Raw genomic sequence first — 26,226 nt, forward strand, 5'->3', positions numbered from 1 at the left:
ATCATCAAAGCTTTAAATCCCAAGAAATGGAAGAATTTATACGAAAAAATGGGATACAGCACATATTTACCCCTCCATATCATCCCTCTTCCAACGGACAAGTAGAGAGACAAGTGCAAACTATAAAGAAGAGAATCGAAAAATTACATCACAGCCAAGAAAAAAGTGAGGTGTTGCTCCCCAGACTTTTGTTTAGCTTACGCACAACACCTAGTAGCACTACAGGAAAAACGGCAGCAGAACTGTTGATGGGAAGAAGACTACGTACCGTCTATGATCGATTAAATCCACACCTATATAAGGAGAGAAAAGAGGAAACAAGAATACGAGAATTCCAAATAGGAGACAACATCAATTACAGATGTTATAGAGACGCTAAGAAGTGGAAACCAGGTAAGGTGACAAAGAAGACCGGACCATATACATACATGATAGCCTCACCAGAAGGAACTATAGAAAGAAGACATATTGATCAACTGATAGCTCGAAGAGAACAACCACTCCAGAACAAGCAACATCCAGTTTGTCAAAACAACCAACATCCAGCTCCCCAGAATAATCAACATCAGGACAAAGCACCACCGGTTAGAAGGAGCTCTAGAACACGGACACTACCGGCACATCTCCGAGACTTCATTTTAGAGGAGGAAGATCTGTTGTAACGTTGTGACTTATCTGTAGTAACTTGATCTGGGTGTCGGGTCAGGGGTGAACATTCCCCACATACCTTTCGGGAGTCGGGGAGAGTTCTTGGGTAGTCGTCACCCCAGTCGGTTGTATCGAGAAGGAATAAAGTTAGTTGTTGATTAACTACGTGTTTTTTATGTGCAACAATGTCGAAAACAAAAGCGATATAAAAACCTTCGTATCCCGAGTTTGGTGTGGGGACGTTTCGCTTCTTCGTACATTTGTGTTGTGTTTTCATCGAATCGTTCGGAATTTCTTTGCACGAAACTCTTTTAAATGCCGTCGTTGCGTTATGTTTATGTAAATTGCTCTAGAACGAAACACTTGTTACGACTTGGGCTCGAGATCGAGCCTTTTCCGCATGGCTACGTTTAATTTTCTGTCGTACAAATACAAGTTACACGTAAGAGAGTTTCTTCGTTCTGGGTCGGTCGTCTCTACTGCAAACGCAGTTCGAACGTTTTAGCAATTTCTGGTAGGATCTAATGCGAGCTATCCGAATTCCAATCCGTCGTGAGTATAATCTCGAACTTTTTCTGCATTAAGTATATCAGAATCCCATTAATTAGTTTAATATATATATTTTTTTGTTTCTTTACAGAATGAAGAGCTGGCGGTTCTGGCGTTGGCTGCGGCCCAAGAAGACAAAGAAGTGTGAAGGGCGTTCTCCTTCCGCAATCGATGAAGAGAGGGCCTTTTCCTCCTTTGAGCGGGGAGAGGAACTCTCTTCCATCGATCGCGGAAGGGGTTCTTCCTTCACGGGATCGCCTTCAGGAAAACGTATGTCAACAGCATTCTCTGTTCCCCGTTGAACGGAGAGGAGGCATTTCGCCATTCGGACGTGTTCCGAAAAGTGAAATGTCTCCATGTTGACGACATCATCTTTGCCGCACTGGGAGGGGAGGAATGTTTCGATCATTCTTCCCTTTTCCAACGAGTGGGATCCTCTCGTTCGGTATGGGCAAGGATGCAAAGGAAAAAGCGTCGCTTCGCAAGAAAACGCATGTGAACGACTTTTTCCTTTGCTATTTCTGAAGTTACATTTAAATTTAAGGTTTTAGTTTCATTTACTAACGTAGGATAAGAAGGCAAGAGATTTTTTTATTTATTTTTTCCATTTGTCATACTAACATTTAAACTAAAACCTTAAATTTAATTTACTAACCTAGATGTAAGAAGGCAAGAGGTTTTTATTTACTTTTTCCTCTTGTTGTACTTACATTAGTTTAGTAATTCACATTCACGCACAGAAACAACAACATACCTCACGCTGAAACACTCAGTTCAAACAACGATACGTTCGTCGCATCCAATCACCAACGATTCCATTCACGTGCATTATAAACAATACCGTTCACAAACCGAACACGCTTCCCAAAATCCAACCTCTGGGTCCATGTCCCGGGAAGCGGTAACATCGGTCGCAACGGCCGATGACCAAAGAGGCTCTGGTAACAAGTTACTTTTGATATTAACTCCTATGCTTTTTGACGGAAATTTCTGAAATTTGCAGGGGAGTTTGTATATTGTGTTTTTGAAGCTATTAAATTTTGATGGTTAAAGATTGAAGGGGTGAGGAGATAGAGGTCGTGTGTAAATATCTAGTGGGATCGGAGTTAACGATGATTTTACTCGTTATTAGCATTTACAATTTTCTATAAAACAACATCAAAATTAAGCTTTTTGCTATTTGACGATAATTAAAATTATAAAACGTTTATTAATAAAATATAATAACAGATGGCCTCACGCGCAGTTTTAAATGTTGCCGGAAAAGTTAAGCAACCTTTGTTTACATCGTAAGAGAAAGCCTTAATTAATACGAATTTTTGAAATGTCGCAGAAAGTGCATGTCTTTGGATAGAAGTGTCTCCAAAACATGCATGACTAGTATTTTACAACTTTCATCTTCCCATTGATCAGTTTAATAAACGAAAACTTTACTGAAAACCTATTTTGCTGCCAGCTTTAGTTTTAAAGCATGAGTATTTTCGGATTTTAAGGGGTAAATTTGACATACAGTCCCGTCTTTAGGTGTGGGCCTACCAAGGGTTCGGCCCAAGGGTCTCCTAACATTCGAAACCTCGAAAATATACAAAATTGAATAGAGGTGTGTTTTGTTTTAGTTACGGCAACGCAACACTTGGGCGATGCCTTCCGGGAGGTCTTTTTAAGGAAACTGGTTCCTATTTAGGCGTTATAGACGTGGAGAAAACCCGGAAAACTCCACGTGGCCAGCACGTCCGAGCGAGGCGTGAACCCACGACCGAACTCCCAGTGTTCAAAGAACGAAGACCACTTGGCCACTGTTGAGCCGAAATTGAATAGAGCAACAAGTAATAAAATTATAAACAACTAGCAGACCCCGCCACGCCTTGTTGTGGCTCAAAATGTATCTATTATAAATGTATAACACTTCCCCCGTGGGGGAAAATTTTTCGAAAAATTTTTTCTTAGTGTACATTCTCTTGACGTACCCTATTAAAACGCAATCAAAAGCGCAAAAACCCGCATCTAAAATAGTATAATAGAAGCCAAGTTTTTCACAGTAAACCTTAATCTTGTCCTTCTCCCCCGCGGGGAAAATATCGAAAAATTCCTTCTTACTTGTTAGTATACATTGTGTTGACGTACTCTATTAAAATGCAATCAAAAACGCAAAAAATCGCATCTAAAATAGTATAATAGAAGTGAAGTTCTTCACAGTAAGCCTTAATCCTGTCCCTCTCCCCCCGGGGGGAATATCGAAAAATCCCTTCTTTGTGTACATTCTGTTGACGTACCCTATTAAAATGCAATCAAAAATGCAAAAAACCGCATCTAAAATAGTATAATAGAAGTGAAGTTCTTCACAGTAAGCCTTCCCCGTAAGGCTTACCGTAAAGAACTGTCCATCCCCCATGTTTAATGGAATAATATACAGCCTATGTCCACCCTGAAGTTACATTCTAAATATTGGTGAAAAAATTTTTGAAATCGGATGAGTAGTTTTGGAGATTACCTGCTGCATCCAAACTTACTTACATACAAACATTACCTCTTTATAATATTAGTATAGATCAAGAGATATGTTTGATAAATTTTATTAAACATGAATATAACAATATGTTTAGTAGAGAAAACTAATTGAAAAAATTAATGAACGTTAATCCTTCATTACGAATTTCTTAATTAAGGGGGCCTCCAAGCTTTTCTTGGCCTAGGGCCTCGCGCACATACCAAAGACGGGCCTGAGGCCAGAAAATAATTTTATAACCGAAGTTGTTCACTCAACACTAGGGATGACGAATCTACGACACACGTGACCAAATTGACACATTGGTAGAAATCATCCGGCACGTAAAGTAAGATATCATACAATTTCGGCTTATCACCCGTCTTTTTTCAATCAGTTTCTTTACATTTACTACAATTAAATAAGGATATTCGTTTCATTTTTTAAAATACCCGTTATTCCAAATATAAAACCCCGTTACGCGTAAACATTTTTAAAGATAATTACGCTCACTACTTGGCACTCGAACTCGAAAAAGGTCATTCCCGCTGCAGGCCATCGCTATTATTTTAGCAGCAATACTATTTTTTTTTTCGTTTTTAATTTATAAACAAATTGACGTTAATTTTGTTATTTTATTTAAAAAATTAAGAATCATATTAAAAATGAAATTTACTTTTTTTATAATTCCATAAACTAAATCGTCTGACGAAAATGAGGTGGCGCTGTTTGTCATCGTTCACAGTTGATAGTTTATGACATCTGTTCGCTTGGAGATGTAAACAGTAAATATTTAGTTAAAAGTTATTTTTAAGTAAAAGTTGTTTCTTAAAATGATCTAATAAGTTAAGATAATAGAAAATAAAAATGTCTGGATATGATTCTGGAGTCGAAACTGGAAACGAAAGCAATGAAAGTCATTGCATGTCTGTGGAATCGTTAGAACAGAGCGAGAATGGCCAGGTAATTTATTTACTGTTATTTTATCCTGTGGATGTACGCAGAATCCAATATGATTTGTAATGTTTTTCATTGAGAATTATATGCGAATTAAGAAGTGATATATATATATTTTTTTTTTACAATTTAATTAAAATTTGTTTTTTTTAAATATAGGTTACAATAAAATGCTAAAAATGCAGGCATTTTAATTTGGCAAAAACTGATAAAAATTGTGTTTAAGTAAAATATAATTGAAATAATGTTTCTTATTTTTAAAAAAATTTATATTTGTGATGAAAAAGATGCAATACCATAGTAAATTTCAGGATTGTTCCATCTGATTTCCAGATTTATGGTCTGTCAGAAAGAACACCTTGCAACTCATTTAACTCAGATTGAGTTAACTATTTACAGTATATATGGCAGTACTTCTCGATTTCTACAGACAATGTAATCTAAAGCCTGGTTTTTTTCTGTCCAGTTCGCTCGGTTGAGTTGCCTTTTATCCCACTTCGAGATTCGAGGCGGTCCAATCCGGAACTGGGTTGGTGGCTTTCCTTTGGGTCTGCCTCGGTTGGCGTACCTGTCTCGACTCGTTCGGGACAACCCTCCAAAAATGGGTTCTGACGAATGGAAACCTGATTCGCTTTGTCTGTACTCATTAGGCTTCCTTGACAACAATACTAAAGTAATCAGTAAAATACCATTAAAATAAATAGATTGTAGAAGTTGATTGTTTACTTTTAACATAAAAAGAATTTGTCAGAATGTTAATTTTAGCATATACATAAAAAACATTCAGATTAACTAAAGTATAAATTTCATTGCATAAACAAAAAATTATTTGTATGAACTATCTGGCTATTATCCTTATAAGACTTGAAAGCTTAGATTGTTCCTTCAACTGGTTGCTAGCCAGGAGAAGGTGAATCTAGCAGTGGAGATACTTTAAAGCACTTTAGAGCACTTTGAAGCTCTACACTGAATTGATTATTGTCATTTCCTTAGTGTAAATGAGATGGTTATGCTGATATGTCTGTCCCCAGAGTGTTATTTGTTGAAATAGATTTCACTAAAGATGAGATTGGAATTAGCTACAAGATGGAATGATTGGAAGTTAGTGATGGGTAAAAAGTTGGGTTTATAGAAACAACATATTAAATGCATGACATCAAGGAAATTAAAGAAATACTAACCAAAAGAATCTAGATCCAATGATTGTCCTATGAAATGATAGAGAGAAAAGTTTACAGACTGTTTAGCTCAAATACTTAAAAGGATGATGAAACAAAAAAGCATGTATATATATAGTTCATATATCAATATTAAACACTGGAAATAAGAAACTATTAGATTTGTGAAATGTATTTCTCTACTATAAGTGCTATTTTATACATCTTTTATACAAGGTATTAACTTTATATTTGTTTTTTTCTTTACGAATAGGTGTATTAATAGACACAAGGCATTTTTACATCTTTATTCTGAATTTTCTATAGGCCAATACGCGTTTCGGGCAAAGGCCCCTCATTTGTTGGCATGACATCTGAGATTTTCTTTGTGTTGTGTTGATACATCACTTTATATTTATTGAAATGCAAATTCAAAAGAAATCTTTCCATCATTGCACTAGTATATGCATATGGTGCAATGGTTCCACTGCAATATTTACAATAAAATTAATTTATTCAAAAAAGGAATTTAAGTAAATTACATAAATAACTCTTATCTTCTATGCAAAGATAAAAGAAAATATATAACATAACATACAAACAATTTTTGATTGTAAAGGATAAATCCAGCATTGCATAAATTAATACGAAAATAGTTAATTTTATTTTGCTATAGTATAATGGAGTATAAATGAATTATCTAAAGTAATTATAAAACCTTATCATAACATGACTGACACTTGTAAAGCAAACGTCATCAATCTCAGGAGGACATCTAGGATTAAGCAATCTCCTAGTGGCATTGAAGAAGTCTCTCTTTAATTCCTGTTACTGATTTTACAAAAATCAGGAAACCTTTTTGTAAAGACTGAAATGATTATTATAAAAAAACCGCAAAGAAAAAAAAAATATTGTTAGTATGTACTGTACTGTACATATGTAAATGAGATAGAGTGGCAAGTTCATTTCTGACATCACACCCAAGACAAATAAAAATCCCAATGAAACTAAAGACAGTGAGGTGAAGCTGCTTAGAGTAAGAAAGGTGATTTCTATTGACAAATGGATTTTCTGGAGTTTTTGATGTGACAGTTAGATGGTGTAGATTGTAACAGTCTTTCTTTTGTTTATAAGTACAGTAGAGCATCAATTATCCGAATATTAATCAACCAAAACATTGGTTAACCGAAAGTGTTCCAGTCTGCAAATTTAAATTTCTGCTAGTGTAATGTTTGGCTATGTCTTGGGCTTCTTCAATATTATTTTTGTTGGTGTGCATGTTTCACCTAGCAGCACTGTCATGACATGAGAGGGTACTTAAGGATGTGCTAGGATTTGAATGAATTTCAACATGGGATAGGTTAATATATTTTTTCGTACATAATCGGTTATCCGAACAACCCCAGTCCCGAATTGTTTCGGATAATCGATGCTCTACTGTAATCTGGTTCTGATTTACCTTGTCAGTTTTTGTGGAGAATTAGTTTTATGTTAAATTTATGCCAGGATGAATCACAATTGCTTGAGCTTATTTTATGAACCAATGAGATACCTCTTTTCCAAAACAGTATGTATAAATGCATCAGTGGACACAATATATGCTACAATGCACATAAAATACATGACACTAAATACATTTTACAATAAGTATCTAGCATGATATCTGAAGTAAACAGGTTTTTGATCTAGAAGCATCTAGAAACTGTCTTGTCCATTGGTTGTCAAACTGTTTTGTTAACCACTGACACATCTACCTGAGACTGAGCTGGCATATGCTGCTGATAAAAAACCTACCATAGTTGTCCACCATCTAGTGCAGTGGTTCCCAACCTTTTTTCATTAGCGTACCCCGTGACATGTCATATCTATAGATTGTACCCCTCATTTAAGAAATTTAGTGAGTACCCATATTGTTAATTTTACATATTGTAACTTTAAATTAAAGAAAAAAAAATAAATGAAAAAAATGCATAATAAAGTTGTGATTGTTGCAAGGAACATTTTTTACCTAATAATTTTTTAATACTACCGTGTTTCCCCGAAAATAAGACAGTGTCTTATATTAATTTTTGCTCTGAAAAATGCGCTAGGTCTTATTTTCAGGGAATGTCTTATTTTTTCCAGGAAGAAGAATTCACATTTATTATTGAAAAAAAAATTTCCAAGTCGAACTTAGACGAGAGTGACGTATATCCGGGGTGTCGAACTGTCGCCTTTTTATAGTGTCAACATCGGACTCGATGACCAATTAGTGCTTACTGAACCGTAGCACTATGCAAATGTCATGTGGCGTGATTCCCGGCCGACCAATTAGCCATCACCAGCCGTAACGTTATGCAAATCTGTGATTCCCAAGCCATAGTCTTGTGCAAATCATGCCATGTGGCGTGATTGTCTGCTGACCAATCAGTGGCTGTACTTTCAAAAAGCCAACCGCCACTTTCAACCATCTGTCGATGACCGTTACGACTAAAAAAAAACTTCGCTAGGTCTTACTTTTAGGGGGAGGTCTTATATTTCGCAATTCAGCAAAATCTGGGCTAGGTCTTATTTTCTGCGGATGTCTTATTTTCGGGGAAACACGGTATTAGTTTGTGATACATAATATATTATTTTTTCTGCCATAATAACTGACTTTTTTCTGTACCCCTAAACAACCTATCGCGTACCACAGGTTGGGAATCGCTGATCTAGTGGATATTGCTGATGAATACAGGATCAAAAACTTGTTTATTCCAGATATCAGGCTAGATACTTATTGTAAAATGTATCTAGTGTCATGTATTTTATGTGAATTATAGCATATACTGTGTCCACATTATAGCATATAAATCTTCAGCAGCAATACAAAGATGTAGACAGCTGAGAGTAGCATTATGAGTAACATAACATAGGCCTATCTGGTGTCACTATTCTACAAGCCTCTTCTATTTACCTCTGCAGTATGTCAACATCACATGGCATGGCTGGATGTGCATTGTCCTTTTTGTCAATAGAAATCACTTCAGAAATCACCTTTCTTACTCTAAGCAACTTCACCTCACTGTCTTTAGTTTCATTGGGATTTTTATTTGTCTTGGGTGTGATGTCAGAAATGAACTTGCCACTCTATCTCATTTACATATGTACAGTACAGTACATACTAACAATATTTTTTTTTTCTTTGCGGTTTTTTTATAATAATCATTTCAGTCTTTACAAAAAGGTTTCCTGAGTTTTGTAAAATCAGTAACAGGAATTAAAGAGAGACTTCTTCAATGCCACTAGGAGATTGCTTAATCCGAGATGCCCTCCTGAGATTGATGACATTTGCTTCACAAGTGTCAGTCATGTTATGATAAGGTTTTATAATTACTTTAGAATTTTGTGCAGGAAAAGTAAGTTTTCATGTTTTAAACAAAACACATTCCCAAATTAAGTGATAATGATAACTACATAAAATCTTGGAAATAAAAAGATAATGGTTAGACTCGGCTCCTTACAGCTTTATAAACTTTATTGTTTGTTTGCATGATGTCAAGTGTTAATTTTTTTCAAATGATCTTAATCAGTTTCTGCTGTCTATGCAGTGAATCTTCTTGCACATGTACAGTTTATGTGAGAAATATTACTCCACCATCCAATTACAGATGACTGTGTAAAATTCAAATGTTTTAAACTTGAACCATCCTAATTCACATTCTTCTGAAGTTTTACAAACATTTTTCTTTGCTGTGGAAATCTCTCATTTTTTTTCAAATTTTCCAAATCCTTTGAATTAATTGGATTAAAATTATTATAAATGCTATACAGTGGTGCCTCGTATAATGTACGCCTCAAATAACGGATGCTGCGAACAACAGACTTTCTGTTTGGCCGTTACGTGACTCAAGCAACAGACTGGCTGTGAACAATGGACTTCCGTTCAGTAGTTACGTGAGGCAAACAAATGCAAATGATGTTTTCACTCTTTTTCCATTGCCAACGACAATCTGCTATTTTTATAATATATTAGTATTATTAGAATATATTATTAGTGTATCTGAAGTATAGAGCTCCCATTGGGATTCGGCTTGCTCCCTTGTTTATTACGTACATCACCTCAGTGCAGGGTATTTACATTTATTCAAGTGTTGTGCAAATCATGGCTTCTAAAAAAACAAAGGTGATTTCAGTTGAAACAAAGCAAGAAATCATCAGGAGTGAAAATTGACAAAAACTTCCTTGTCGAATGGGGAGAAGTTCAGGAGTTTACCAACACTTATTATCCAAACAGAGCTGAGGCCAACAGGATCAATGCTCTCTACAATGACACCCTTGCCCGTCATTTCCGACATGTGTTGAAGAAGAGAGAGAAACAGACCACCTTGGACATGTTTTTCAAGAAGCCAGCTTCCAAAAAACAAAGGATGGAACAAGAGGAGTTGATCCTGCAAGCTCCGGTAGCCTCTACATTCCATTTATGAATTTTTAGATGAATGTGATAAAAATTTTAAATAAGGTTAACTAACTAGAATATTTTTTATCGTTTTTAACAACATTCTTCAAGGAGAATACAAAATGGAATGCCAAATGTAAGTTTAAATACTAACATTCTAGAATTAGTAAAGTTTTTACTGCATTTTAAGGTTGATTGGATGTGTTTATTATTCTACACGGCTGCTGTTATTCAGATACACAGAATATATACAGGCTTGGAAATTTCTGTTTGTCAATAGTTAGAGAAATTGTTATTTAGGAGATTGACTGTATACGAAGACTGTTTATTATAATACAGTATATTTTGTATATACCATATGGAATATACAGAAAAGGAATATTCTCATTCATTCACTAATTGACAAGAAACATGAATGAATGACAGGATGTCAATCTCTTTCAACCTTACCATTTTGATTTTCTGTAAGAAAACCAAATTGGTGTATAAGAATATTATCAAGAAATTTCAAATAAATAAAATATTATTATTTTATATGCTAAGAGATGCAAAAGTTCAATCCTTGATACCTATGCAACAAAACTGGCATGTGAAAAGTTTAAATACATAAATTATACAGCTGTAAATAACATATAAAGTTATCGTGGTCTACAAAGAATTGTTTTAAATTACAAAAAATGCAATGTATGTCATGAGGCCACACAAAACACTGGTATTGGATTGTTGAAGGCAGTCAAATGTATTACATGTAAGACCCTTTACACATAAAACAGTTTTTAAGAACCAAATTTTTATTGTTGAGTATTAGTTTTGAATTTAATAATTTAATATATATATTTATATATATAAATTTACAAATGATATTTATTGAAAAATAACATTGAATTAATTGAAAACATGCGGCATAATAACATATTTCAATTTACAGAAAGGAATAATCATTAAACACATGGTCGAGGGTTCTTACCTCACCAGCCCGGTCACGTGAAGTTTTCCGGATTTTCTTCACGTATCTAACGTCTAAATTGAAGCTAGTTNAATTCTTTATTCGAATTTAATTTTACCTGAAGACGACGTGCTTATTTACGTCGAAAGCGCTCGTAAATTAAAAATAATTTCAAGTATATTTAACGCCTCATAGACTGACGTTCTTGGAAGTTTTGATTGACATAAGTTGGCGTGACATCCAACCCGTGAACTCAATACACCATTATGTAAAATATTACAATAGAATTATATTTAAAAACTCCATAAAAAAATAATTTTTAAAAAGCATTTTAGATGTGGCCATTTATAATTTGTAGAATAAAGAATAGTAGTAGTTTCTTCATTGCATTTTTAAAATTTATTTTTCATAATATAATTTTATTGAAATACTGTATACAGTTATCATAATTATCATTGTGGTTTTTCTTTTAACTAAAAACAAACATAAATTTTATATTATTTAATAATAATATTTTCAGATAATCTCATTTGAAAATTAGTGATATCAGTACAGTAAAATCTGAATTTATCAGATACTGTACTCTTGGAATCAGAGACTTTGTCAACTTAACTCTGATATTCTTTAATATATTGCCAATATTTTACAATATCCATCAGTTTTTTAAATAATCACTATACAATTTTGTTTTACAAAAAATGTGTAGTAAGGACAATAAACAGAAATACCCAAAGAATTAACAAAATTATAGGACTACTATTACATAATTGATTAACATAATTTGGCAGTAGAAGTGTTGAACATCATTTTGTCAAAATTTAACAACTAGAAATTAAAGAAAAGATTTGGAATGAAATGAGGTACTTAATACTGCAATTACTGCAAGTTAGACAGACATTACCAATTATAATATCTAGTCTTCTCAAATAGGAAGTTTACAGTTCACAACATGTGAGGATTTGAACTCTCTTTTGAGAGTTTTAAAAACTTAAAACATTATAATTTTTTCTTCTTTCATCATTATTTCCCTTCATTCTCCAGTTCCCAGAAGGACTTTTAACCTCAACTTTAAACATCACATCGATAATTGACCTTCCCTTCTTCCAAAGTCATTTCGAACGACTGCCAAACTTCTCCCTTCTCCCAGGGATAATTCATTTGCACCTTCGTTGCCAGTTACAGATTAACATGCCAATTAACAAAAACCTCAAATCGCTATACCAGAGAGAGTCCGAACTGAATAACATTATAAAAGAGCAAACATCTAACAATTTTTCTAGAACATATTTGATGGAACAAATTTTGATTTTGAAAGCTCATTTTGTTAATGACTAAATAATTCAATAAATAAAATACATAAAATAAAATTAATAAATAAAGATAAAATACATTGGTAAATGAATATATACAAATAATAATAATTAAAACTTATTCAGTAGTGCTATGCAACAGTGCTTTTCGTGCTTCCGGAATTATGTAAATGTCTTTGAAATTAATTGCCTATTCCTTCAATATAGCCTTGTAAATGTGCCAGGCTTCTGCATATTTTATTTGTTGTCATTAGCAACGAGAATCAAGGAACATAAAATGATATTAGTAAATCAAATTATTGCATGGCATTAGCAACCATGCACTTGGAGTAAATCAAGTTTTTATTCCTTCAAGCTCCATTCTGTGCTCTGTTCCATCATTAAAATACACACACTATTCTATAAAGAAAAATTTTTGAAAAGAAACACTTGAAAAATTTAAAAAAATAAAATAAACTTTATTTTATAGTATTATTATTATTATTCATTATTTATAGTATTAACACATTATTATTCATTATTCATTCTATAAAATAAGATAGCATAAAGTAAATCATCTTTTATTTTCAATTGATGGTCATTTAATATTAATTTTAGAGCAGAAAATAATCACTCCACACTTGCATGAGTAGATGCATACTTGACTTGATGCAAGACAACAAATGGCTTGAATGCTCTTTGAGTAATTTTGAATCACCCCAAATACTGATTTTATTTTGAGCCTGCCCATATTCTCCATTGTATTGCAATCTTTACAAAAATGTCATTAAATTTTTCTTCATTTTAACCAGGGATGCACAACCTTTTCTGAAGAAGGGCCAGGTTAGGATTAAGTTTACTGACCAGGGAGTCAGACTATTTTACAGTAATTAGACTCTTTGTTGACACAAGGAGTCTAATTACTTTAATGGCAGGCAGTGTTGATAATCACAGGAAGTTTATGACTTGATGCAGTTTGAAATAATTATTAAATCCAAAACTTTTTAGTGCAGTCAGCTTCCTTTTAGTTGTATGACTCTATTCTAGCTATTAATTTTCTTGGTCCAATGTAATAATTAAAAATTTTGGCACAAAAAAAAGTTTTTCCTATTGTTAGTCTATGGAGAGACTTTTAAATAATTGGTTGTTATAGCTTTTGTACATTCCTTTTTGAACTCTGATTGGTATTTTCTAGTTTGAATGACATTAGGTTGATGAATAAGCGTCTTTTCAGAAAAGATTGATTCAAATTTGACTATACCAATCAGAATCTAGAATGCAAACAACTGCTAAAAAATTGTTGTTTTAATGGTTTTAAGTGCTATTTTCACTTATTTTTATGTTATTTGATGCTATTTAGACAAATGAGCAAGTTTTCTGAAGCATAAAATTGAAAATTTCCTGCCAAAATAGAAACTTCCTGATAGCATCAGAAATTATGTTCTAACATCATTTTATTCCATTTGATTCTTCTAAAAATTGTTATAGTACTATGTATTAGACTTAAAATATTTGATATCTAAACCAGAAAGTGTGTTAGCTAGAAATAGAGTAACTTCAATCTCCCATTTCTCACCTCAGAGAGAGTCATAAAATAATTGGGTGCTAATGACCTTTGTGAAAGGAAAAAGTTCTATACAGTACTTAGAAACTTCAAAAGAAGGGATTTGGCCTGTACTGTCTGCGGGCCACATAAACATTGAAAGAGAGCTGTGGGCTGTATGTGGCCCCTGGGCCGCTGGTTGTGCATCCCTGCTTTAACTGTGTAGTCAAGAAACTTGCCTGCATTTCTCCTATTTATCAAGTTTTTTTTCGAAATCATCATCATCTGAAGTGCCTTTGGAAGTATCATACTGTATTCTTCTTGCAATAATTGAAAACTTGTCTGAGATGATTCTATTGAAAATTTAAATCCTTCACTTATTTGTGCTGTATTGAAATGTTGAAAAATCTTTTGTTTTTCAAATTGTTCTATGGAACCAGGTTAAAATAATACAAAGGATGCAGAAGAAAACTTGAGAAAAATTTATATGGACTTTAAACGATTTGGAGTTTGAATGACCTCCTGGAATGAATTAAGTTAAAAGTATAAGGCACCACTATATTTTATTTTATTTTATGTATTTATTTATTGAATTAGTCATTAACAATATGAGCTGTCAGAATCAAAATTTGTTTCATCAAATGCATTCTGTAAATCAAATATGTCTAGAAAAACTGTTAGGTGTTTGTTCTTTTAGAACGTTATTTTTCCTGGAGAAGATTAAGACAATTAAAAACATTAGAATAAAGAAATATTACTGCATTAAATGGTTTTTTTGGAGTGAGTATATTTATATTTGTCTATATCATATTTACTCAAATTTAAGACACTCCTTAAGTTCTACATGCTTATCCATGTATTTTTTAAATAGACAACTTAAGACAAACTTATGTCAACAGAAATGTTCTGTATTTGCAAAGTAAAGTAAGTTATATATCACTGTTTTTCATAGTATTGAAACCAGAAACCTCTTTACTTCCTGTTAGGCTCTTCTGAATTAATTGTTATGAATATTGATTGAATAAAATTAAAATTATTAAAGTATTGACAGAGAAATAAGACACACGACAGTAGAGGTTGCTATTTATGATGTCACATTGATGGTTGCTAGAGGTTGCTATTTATGATGCTACATTGAATCTAAGAGGCATCCTGTTTTCGGAGATACTAAAATTTAAAAAAAAAACTGCATCTTACATTTTTAAGTTAATGTAGTGTTTTTATAATTTCTCTAAGGAAATTGGACTGAGGATCTCAAAAGGGCTTAAAATGGCCTTGTACACAATTCCTTTGATTAATTTTGTTTCTGTTGTTTTTATTCTTCAAAATTTTCTGCGTTTCTTCCATTGTGTAAGAGAGAAATTCTGACATCGTGCTACCAATGCTTGATGAATGGAATGTAAGAATGCTATATAAAAATGTGAAAAGTTCATTTGACAAGTTTAAGAACATGAAGACATTCTTTGAAACAGTTGCACTGAAACTAAGCATGATATTTTTTAAATTGATACTTATGGAATACAGTAATCCATTGGACTTGTACTTAACAAAATTTTGGAGAATAAGAAGGATAGAAAATTTTTGTCTATTGTTCTTAAAAGGCAGTGTTTCTAATGAAAGTAAAAATGAATTAATAATTTTGTTGTTATACTGAAATCAAACATTTTATCCATTAAGTACAAGTCTCTGCTAATCCCAGGTTTTACTGTATAATTTAATAAAATTTTGGTTTGTGTATTTTATTATAGACATAGCATTCATCACAATTTATACCTACTTGCATTTGCTGGCCATTTTATCTCAGTATTTGATTCTGTCACTGTTTTGTTATTTCTTGAAAAGTTTTAAAAACAATAAAAATAACACATCAATTAGGAGTGAATCATTTTTTTAAAATGTAACAAAATTAATGTTCCTATAAGGCCTAAGGGATGATATATACTGCATGAAAACAAAAAAAATAATAATGGAAACTATAAAATTAATTATTCTATCTCGATTCTATCTCAATTTAATGTCTGTTATGGCTAAGCTTTACACTATATGAAAATGATACTAGATAATTTGTTACAATTTTTGAAACTACTAATTTCTAAATAGAAGCAGTGCTGATATCTTAGATGTTCTTATTATTGATTGCTCTGAAAATTGTTCTATAATTTAGTTTTAGTTTTCTGTTTTAATTGTATTTTCATGTAATTATAGAGCCCTAGGTATTATGCTTTTGTTTGAACTTCAGACTCTTTTGATGAATCAAACTCAGTTAACTATGTTATTTCAAAAAAATTTCTAGCAGCACTCTTCAGGATGTCACATGTAAAATTTATGAATATAAAAATTTGAAATTAAAATTTCAGAAAGAACTAATATGAAACAAGAGAAGTGAATATGACATAAAAGAAGCAAACACTTCAGTTATCAGAGTTATTTTTATATTTAAAGATAAGAAAACAACTAAAATAGAATAAAATAAAATTGTTTTCTAATTAATGAAATTGCAATTGCCAACAGAAGGATCTATAGTGTAGAGGTAAAATTCACTGAATTGTACAACTGCATTAGAATAAGTATTGCTATGTTGTGCAAATGAAAATATAACATAAATAAAATAAAGCAAATGGAAATTGGAAGCTGTGAGCCATCTAATTGGAACATATGGGAATTTCACCCTTATATTTGGTGTAGAATGTTTTGTTTTATAAATATTGGTTGGTGTTCAAGGAATTGAATATTTCCCCTTAAGGACATTGAGATTTTTGATTTTTTATAATCATTAATTTAATTAAACGTAAAAAATACTTAAAACTGAAAAAAACGAAAGAAATGCGTTTATTTTGAAGAAAAAGCTTCAAATTTTATTTTCCTGTGTCTCGTCTTTCTGTGAAATATAACACCGATGAGTCATTGTTTACACAGCTGGATGACCTTGGACACAGCTGGTGTCGTATTTCCCGAGACATTCTCNTTTTTGACATCAGAAAGCAGCTTTAAATAACTTTACCGAAGGAAAATCGGTGCACTACAACTTTAGAACGATTAATTAATTTTGATAAAAAAAACCCATTAAAAAAACATTAAAAAGCAATTAAGCCTTAATCGAGCCTTATCAAAGGCTCATTAAAATCGCGATAAATTTTTTTCGCGCGAGCAAAAAATTTTGAAAAAATTTGGGGACCTAAAAAACATTCCAAAAATTCAAAAAAAAATTGAGGTCCCAAACGCCCGCGTTTTTCGTAACGCTATGTAACTTGCCCGAGATATCTCGGGTTATTGGCTTAAGGGGTTGGGAGAGAGATAAAAGGAAACTGTATACAATTTTCATTTATCAAGTGCTTGTAAATCAGAATTACACTCCTTATATATACAACACTAATTACATTATTTTTTAAAAATAATCTACAGTAATTAATATTGATCTTTATTTTGTAAAGAAGTATTTAGTGAGTGAATTGAAAAAAGAAGCTCATTTTTATAAATTCATTGCATCTTCATGTATGTAATATTTTAGTCCCATAGAATGCTTATTTCATTAGTGTGCANATTACAATTGAATATATTGTGTTTTATTGATTTATATCATGAACTTGCAATCAAGAATAGATATGAGAACATTTTGCCATAGGAAAAAAGTCATATGTACAGGTAGGCCTCCTACAACGCGGTAGATACGTTCCTTGAAAATACCGTGTTGTGGGAAATTGCATTATAGGAGACACCAGCTTAATATAAAAACTGGGATTCGGTTCTAAAAAGAGAAAAACTTGGTGTTTGAATGGCGTTTTTTTAAATTTTTCAAACCAGCTGTTGCTAGCCACAAATTTAACATTGGTTTCATCAGCTGATGACTGTCCCATTTGTTTGAAATATTCAAATATTTTTAAGGCTTTGTGTTTAAGTGCACTTTTATTTAAAGGCAACCGTTTCTTGTTTATATCTTCTACCCATAATATTAGCGCTTGTTCCATTTTTTCCATTATAGGTGCTCTCAGACGAGCAACATTTTTTGCAAGAATAGATGATCTGGATGCAACTGAATTCCTAATCTTTTCTTCTGATTGCTTAATCGACCAAATAGTTGACTCATTTAAATTAAAATGCCTACCAATATCAGCTATCCGCTCTTGATTTTTAATTTGATCCAAAATTTCTATCTTTGTTTGAAGAGATATAAATTTCCTTTCTAACGACGGTCCTTTCTTTTCATTCGACATTGTTATGGCTAAAATTTTTTAAAGCAGTTTTGTGGACAGTAAAAATTGCAAGAAAAAACTTTCTTCACTATGTTAAAAATGTATACCCAATAGAAGTTTATACTTATTTTGGACCATTTTTGCGGTCCACGCCTATTGAAAGAGTATAAATCAGGTATGGCCAACATACGGCCTGTGGGCAAGATCCGGCCCATCTGATGGATTTATGTGGCCCGCGATCAATCTTTCAATATTAGCTAGTGAAGTCCAAATAGCTTGATGAAAACTTTTGACGCCTAAAAAAAAATAAGGGTCAACAACTCACTCTGCGTTTAGAATTAATCCTCCATTACAATCTCTTAAGTACAGTGTAGAGTGTTGATAAAGCACATTAATGTGAAAAATGTATCTGTAATCTCTATGTACAATTTAGTCTCGACGGGGTGACACCACAATGAGATCTCGCACCACCTCAAAATCTTCCTAGCGCAGCCTCTGGTTTGGCCCTTGGAAAAAGTTTTCTTTCCAATTCGGCCCGGAGACAAAAACTGTTGGCCACCCCTGGTATAAATGATCGAAAATTTAGTGATATATTTGAGTGTTTATGGTAACTGATGCACATCTGCCTATAAATCGATCTTTCCCTGAAATTTTCATGGGAACGACACGTGAACGTCCACAAACAGCTGTTTTCAAGGACATTTAGCTCTGTACACCAAACTGCGGCTCGTATCATGTGATCCGTTGTGAGTTTTCTGTTATGTGAAAGATAATTCGTTTCTGAATGCCATAAACCACGTTGTAAAAGTACTGCATTGTAAGAAAATTTCCACATTTTTCCAAACACATTGGAGTGAAAACGTGTTGTAAAGGTACTGCGTTGTAGGAGGCTTACCTGTATTATGAAATTAAACTGCTTTTTCAGAAAAATTACTTTTTTTCCTAATGTCTTTCAGCTCTGCTGTCTTTCAGGAGACAAAATTCATGCTTACATAGATATCTTAACATTCAAGTTTAAGAATACAAATTATAAGCTAATAATTAAATAATTTCATCCATGACATTATTGTTTTTAGATATATAACTTATAATAATTTTTGGCATGTTACTTGTAATTTTGAAAGTAGTACAAATAGTTTTTAAGACTTCTTCAAATAAAAAGCATCTTACGAGCCGAGTTTCTGAGTAACAAATGGATAGTCAAAATTTGTTTTGTGCCAATCAAAAGAACACTTGCTGATTAATCAGAATCAGCAACAAAAAGAAACATTGATTTTCTGTAAAGTTGTTGATCCAATCTATATTTGCCCAGCATTGTATTGAATAACATTAATTGCATTAAGGTTAGAAAATTTATTTGAAATATCTGAAATTTGTCACAAGTTTGTTGATGACACTCGATCAAATTCTTATTTAATGCCAAGCAGTTCAGTTCCCTGAACACTGGTAGTTCAGTTGTTGGTTCGCACCTCGCCAGGACAGGCTTACTACGTGGAGTTTTCCGGGTTTTCTCCATATTTGTAACGCCTGAATAGGGGCCAGTTACCCTTAAAAAGGCCTTTCAGAAGGCATCCCCTAGGCAGATCGCCCAAGTGTTGCATTGTTATAACTTAATAAACTAACCTTATCTAATGCTAATCAGAAAGCTGGTCTGAATTGCATAATAGCAAATTTTTGCTCTTAAAACATAAAATTTTTGTTTACTGCTATGTTACAATTCTTACAGAAAATCAACATTTTTATACTGAATCTGATTTAGGAATAAATATTCTATTGAGTGGTGCAAAAAAAATTTTTTGCACCACTCAATATAATTTTTGATTTATTACTTTGAAACTTGGTTTATTAGAGTAAATTTAATTTGTGTATTGAAACAAGGACAAAAATTGGATTTCATTCAAAAAATAGAAAAAAGAAATTAAAAAATTTTTCGAGTATGCTTTTAAACATGTAAAGAATAGTTTAGCTCATAAGATAAAAAAAAATTAGAGCAAAATATTTTACAAGTTTCATTTTAACATTATTCCTGTTGATTAGTACTTTGTTTTCTTGACTTAGAATCAACCTAAAAGAACAGTCTTAAATATAATTAAAAATTATAAACCTGAAAAATCTTTAGATTAAAACATACATGAACTGCAATCAATCAAAAAATATTTTATTTTGCATTTTATAGAAAATGTAAAATATTTCAGTTTTCTTTTCATCTTTACAGTTTTAATTTAAATAAATGGCATCTGAAATAAAGTTATGTCTATGAAAATGCTGTTGTTTATACTTGGTAATGATTTTAAGAGCTGTTAATTATATTGTATTATTAAGAAAATTAGTTATAGTACATATGAAATTGTTTGATGCACAATTTTAAATGTTTATGATTATTTTTATTTATTCAGTTATTTGACTATACTTGATAAACTTTGTTTTACTTTACAGCATTGTTTCAAATATATTAATTTTCTTTGTCTGCATAATTCTTTTCATCAAAGTTACCATATAATATTATTTTACTATTTACAATGAAGGAATTTTATTAACTACATAAATTTTGAGATTTGTAGTAAATACAGTAAAACCTTGATTTAAATTAATAGACTATACTTGATTATATGTACAATAATTGAAAATTTCATATGATAAATAAATTCAATCTAATATAAGAAGAATCATTAAGTTTAAAAGTGATGTTGAAAATATTCATATAATAGTTTTAAAAAAGTTAACCTAAAACAATGTGTTGATTTAAAAATTTAAAGTTTGAAATTAGATGTAAATTAATAGCACTAATCAATAACAGATTTTTGCCAAAGTAATATATTTTTCTTACAGAGTTTAAAGGAAAAAATTTCAAATCTAGGTTTCTAGTTTTTTCATCATGTATATAGTTTCTAAAATACTCTAAGTGATTGTTTTCTCTGTGAAGGACTTCCACTAATGAGTGGGTACAATGTCCTCCAACAACATTTGGTCAATAAGGTTACACTTAAAGAACTGATTTGCTTTTACAAAGCCACTGGTGCAAACAAATAGGCACTGGAACACTAATCCCTCCCAGAGCAAAATAAAATGAAATTAAGAAATAACACCACACTACAATAATAAATTAATGATACTTTAGAAAACATTCTGAAAAGCCATTCAAATGTTTAGATTTGGAAGAATTTCAGTGCATCAGAATAAATTTAATAAAAGTCGTCTTAGTTTTTTTTGTGCCCCTACAGAAATATGTCTGTGGTGTATTACTATGCAAGGTACCAGTACATTCTCTGGGTGAATATGGCAGATTTTACATTGTTGCAATCTTACCATTTCATCATGCTCAGAAACTGTCAAAATCATCTTATTAACAGATTTTGGTGGTTTTTTTCTTTGTGGTTTATTTATGCCAAAATCACAACAGTGTGCAATTATGTCGCATCTTCAGAAAATATACTATCTGTACTTTGGCTGTCTTCTAGGAGATAAGAATAAGAATTAGGTAAAGAAAAGTGTTGATGCCATTGCTATTCCAATGATTTGGTAGGAATCTAAAAGTTATAGTGATTGCTGTGTTTGTTTTTGTGTGTGTGTGAATAGTGAATATTAAGGAATTATTGATTAAGAACAAATACAAAATTGTTATCCTAATCTAGAATCTTCAATAAGGCCCGTTTTCTATGATAATAGTTTATCCATGCCAATTTCTCCAGAGAATGAATGGAATGTAGATTCTTGAAGAAGTGGATCATGAGATTAGTCTTGATCATGGATACTTCTTTGAATCCGAATACATACCCAAAGAAAGCAGTTCAAAACCACAATAATTCATGCAAAGTAAGTTAAACAATTTCATCAGTGGTCTCTGCCTACCAAAAAAACAAAACAAACATCTGACCTCTAGGTTAAAGAAAAAAATCTTGTTGAAGATGAGGATAAATATTACTCTATAGAGTACAAAATTAACCGATACAGGGAAAAAATAAACAAACTAGTGCATATGTGTGAGCCAGAGGGAAACACACCCAAAGGCAAAGCCAATGCAGGTATGTAAGAAGGATGTTGGTAAATTCTATTAGAGTATAATTGTACTGTGATTACAATATGGTTTCAACATTTTTTTCTAGAGGTTATATTGAATGGTACAAATTTTGATTCAAGTCTGTCCTGTTAAAATGTTCTTATTTGGTGGTGGTTTGCTGTGTGTATATATGTTGTGAAATTTTTATTATAAAATTAATAATGTATATACATATGCTTACAAATACTAAAAAAGTATCTATGTATTAAGACTGAAGAGGAACCTGTTATATCCAAAATGCATATTGAAAAATAAATACATAACAGAAGGATCTTGTCAAGATCCTTCTGTTTCATGTTTAATCTAGTGTGATAAGTCTGTTTTTGAGAAAAGTACACTAGCACTAAACATCCAAAAAAAATACAAAATTAAAGTTTAGAAAATTTAAAAAAAAATTTTGTTGAAGATGATACTGTAAAGATGTAAGTGAACTCTTCCTTGGACTATAACAAAAATATCATCCATTGGTATAGCAGTTACTTATAGATTTTCCAACAAAGTCTGAAAGCAGTCCTGCATAGTGGTAATTTAAAACCCGTCTATACCAATTGCTCATTCACTTTTTTTGAAAGAGAGTTATGACAGCATGAGTATACAAGGTCTGTTCAAAAAGTATCGGACCTTTTTTTTTCCGCGTAAAACCAATGATGCGAGAGAGGCCTCCTTCGGTGGAGTTGTGGAGGGGACAGTCATGCACAGCCCTNCTCGGGTTATTGGCTTAAGGGGTTGGGAGAGAGATAAAAGGAAACTGTATACAATTTTCATTTATCAAGTGCTTGTAAATCAGAATTACACTCCTTATATATACAACACTAATTACATTATTTTTTAAAAATAATCTACAGTAATTAATATTGATCTTTATTTTGTAAAGAAGTATTTAGTGAGTGAATTGAAAAAAGAAGCTCATTTTTATAAATTCATTGCATCTTCATGTATGTAATATTTTAGTCCCATAGAATGCTTATTTCATTAGTGTGCATCCTAGAAAAATGTCCTAAGTTAATTTGTATTAGTATATGTAAATTTTTAATTTCTCAGAAAAGTTAAAACAGATATACAAAGTATTCAGAATTGTTACATTTAATACTTAAATAAAATCAATTTTGAAATTGTTTCAAATAGAATTTTTTCACATGTAATAGATAATAATAATTAATTGTGTAAATAATATATTAATTATTAGACAAAAATAAATTTAAAATCGATAATTATTTTAGGATCACAACAGTACATCGGATAAGCTAGAAAGTTCTGCAGAATCAACAGATCCTCCAGCAGGATTATCATTTTTAAATGTTCAACCTTTATCTCACCAATTTGGATATAACAGTAATTACAAGCAACATAATGTGGCAGAAAAATTGCAGTTTGGTTATGGCAGTGAATATGAGCAACATGATCACACAGGAAAAATGAGACCTGGAATTGTTCAGAAAAAGCATGATCGTTGGAAATATGTAGATGGCATTTATACCAGAGTTCGTGATGTCTTAGGTAAGTTAAAGTGTTAGTAAAGAATGAATTAATTTTTTGTTTATAAATAACTAAATATGAATTATTTTTTGTAATTTAATCCATTAACTGCATTTTTATCAATATTTTTTATAATTATAATTGATTTATTAAAAAAATAGATAAAGTAGTACCTCGTATTTCAAACTCTAACTTTGAATGCTTTAGAGTTCGAATGCAAAATGCAACAAAAATTTGCTTCAGAGTTTGAACAATGCTTTGAACTTCAAACTGCATGAGCAATGAAAAATTTGTTCAAAGTGTAAATGCAATGGGCTGTGTGTCCAAGCTGTCTTTTGCTCTCATGTTATGCTCAAGTGTTTTCAGTGCTTTTTTTCCACTTTATTTTTGGTGTGTTTCGTTATATTTATTGTATTATGTGTTATTCATTGATTTTCAACAATTTTTTCCCATAATTTTTCTTCGTCAACAGCTTTTGGGCATCTGTACCTTTTTTTTGTATCCTTTCGTTCATAATTTCTCAAACAGAATTTTTTAAACCAATTTCACACTTTTGAAATTTGGAACACCTTCCCCATACACATTTGAATTTTTTCACGGTATTATCAGGAGTCACAGTAGTTACTCCCTTTCAAGTAAAAAAGTCATATTTTGACTGTCTAAATTGTCAAATTTTTATGTGGCCGTCGGCCATAATATTGTATATTTATAATTTTTAATTTTTGTAAGTCTTAGCCCTTTCTTTGTTTCTTTGTTCTTTCGTTTCCTAAAACTTTCCAAAGACTGGTATCACCTGATGGTAGGATTAGCTGTTCTAAGAATCGGGGGAAGACAATAGAAAGAAGGTGACCTGGGAAATAGCGGCCAGGGGAGAAAGGCTTGTTTTCAAGGAGACAGGAAAGAAGTCGGACGTGTCGTGAAGAGCTCTGGAGAAAATTTGAGTTGAGAAGATCTTGAAGATGGAGGTCACGATAAAAGAAGCAGGTCCCACCCAAGGCGTTGATCAACCTGACATATAGAAATCCCGAGTGAATCATCTCATTTCTCATTCTCTTCTATTATTTTACCTTCATTATTATTTCATTAGTATTAAGTTAAATTTAAGTTAGATTTAGTTACGCGCTTGTCCAAAATTTATTGTTACGCAATCGGGACAGATGTGTCATCGTCCTTTGTTTGGGACAAAGAGTTCTTTGTGAAAATCACGTTCAATTGTAAATTATCATAAAATCAGTTGGGATTCTTTTTATATTTTGTTCAAAATGAAATAAAGGAATAAGACTGCGAATATACAATTGTCGTAGAGCCTTTTCTTTGTACCTTTTCATTCGCGGACCGTACAGTGTCACTTTTACAAACATCACATTTACTTGGTATAAGTTTTTTACATCTGAAATGTTTTTGTTTGGATATCCTTTCTAAAACTCATAAAGAATAATATGCCTGACATGCTCTTTATCCGAAGACATTACAACTTGATTTTATTCAAACATGACGTGAAGTGAAAAGCTCAAAATAAGATTCTAAACAAAGAACACCACCTCAAATTAGCAGTAAAGTATTAAATTTTACAACTGTTATAATTAAATTATACATCTATATTAAGTAATGTTGGCTGTTAAAAATATGCAAAAACTTTGTGCTTGACCCAATATAACCTTTACTTATTAACCATGGCATCGAAGAAGTTTGTATAAGTAACGAGGTCTAAGAGGAAGATTATAATATCGACAGTTGAGGTGAAAAAGGAAGTTATTGCGAAGCATGAAAGCCATACATGTTTGGCAAATCTGGTGGCAATGTTTAAGATGCCAAAGTCAATAGGCATGATCAGATAATGTAATTTTTATTTTATTACACAATATTTACGTATTTTATTTATTGTTTTTGTGTTTTAATTTATTATTAAAGCATTTAAATGTGTTATTTTTACCTTAAATGTTGTTTATTTGCTGTTTTAAGTTTATTGAAATAAATATAGTTTAGGATTTGGAATTGATTAATTCACTTTCCATTATTTCTAATGGGAAAAGTTGATTCAGACTTCTAACATTATGGAGTTTAAATGGTCTTCTGGAATGAATTAAGTTTGAATTACGAGGCATCACTGTATAATATAAAATTAAAATTTTATATAATTTATACATTGTCAGCAGTACATTTCAATATTAAATTTTAAATTTATTTTGGATGTATAATTGCATGTTTTTTTAACAGAAGTATGTTTAATTGGTAAATATTTTTAAGAATATTACTTTCATGAATACAGTAGAACCTCGAAAACTCGGCTCTCGATAACCCGGCACTCCGGATAACTCGGCCACATCCTGGCAGGGCAAAAAAATCCTTAGTTAATTAATTTTCATTATAGACAGCTTTATAAAAGTATAAAAGCTCTCATAAAGTATTTTTCTGAGGTCTGTCTTATCAGGTAAATTACTGTACACAGTGTATTCATTAATTTTCATTTTCATGTAGTAAAGGCTCTATGCCTTCATAAAGGACGTACTTT

At 31.8% G+C, this 26,226-nt stretch overlaps 2 protein-coding genes across 2 annotated transcripts; both read left to right on the plus strand.

Annotated features, from left to right (window-relative positions):
• Positions 1-11: 11 nt before the first annotated feature.
• LOC111612915 (uncharacterized protein K02A2.6-like) lies at positions 12-845 on the plus strand. Its single transcript, XM_023354203.1, has one exon. It carries the CDS (start codon positions 27-29, stop codon positions 660-662), a length of 636 nt encoding a protein of 211 aa, XP_023209971.1. The 5' UTR covers positions 12-26; the 3' UTR covers positions 663-845.
• A 3,550-nt stretch (positions 846-4,395) lies between these two features.
• Positions 4,396-23,767, plus strand: LOC111612912. The gene is made up of 2 exons (XM_023354201.1): positions 4,396-4,645; positions 23,459-23,767. Exons 1-2 carry the CDS (start codon positions 4,550-4,552, stop codon positions 23,750-23,752), a joined length of 390 nt encoding a protein of 129 aa, XP_023209969.1. The 5' UTR covers positions 4,396-4,549; the 3' UTR covers positions 23,753-23,767.
• The last annotated feature ends 2,459 nt before the right edge of the window (positions 23,768-26,226 follow it).

The sequence above is a fragment of the Centruroides sculpturatus genome, unplaced genomic scaffold, assembly GCF_000671375.1.
Source record: "Centruroides sculpturatus isolate CEXI.00-Female unplaced genomic scaffold, Cexi_2.0 scaffold1818, whole genome shotgun sequence".
Taxonomy (NCBI): domain Eukaryota; kingdom Metazoa; phylum Arthropoda; class Arachnida; order Scorpiones; family Buthidae; genus Centruroides; species Centruroides sculpturatus.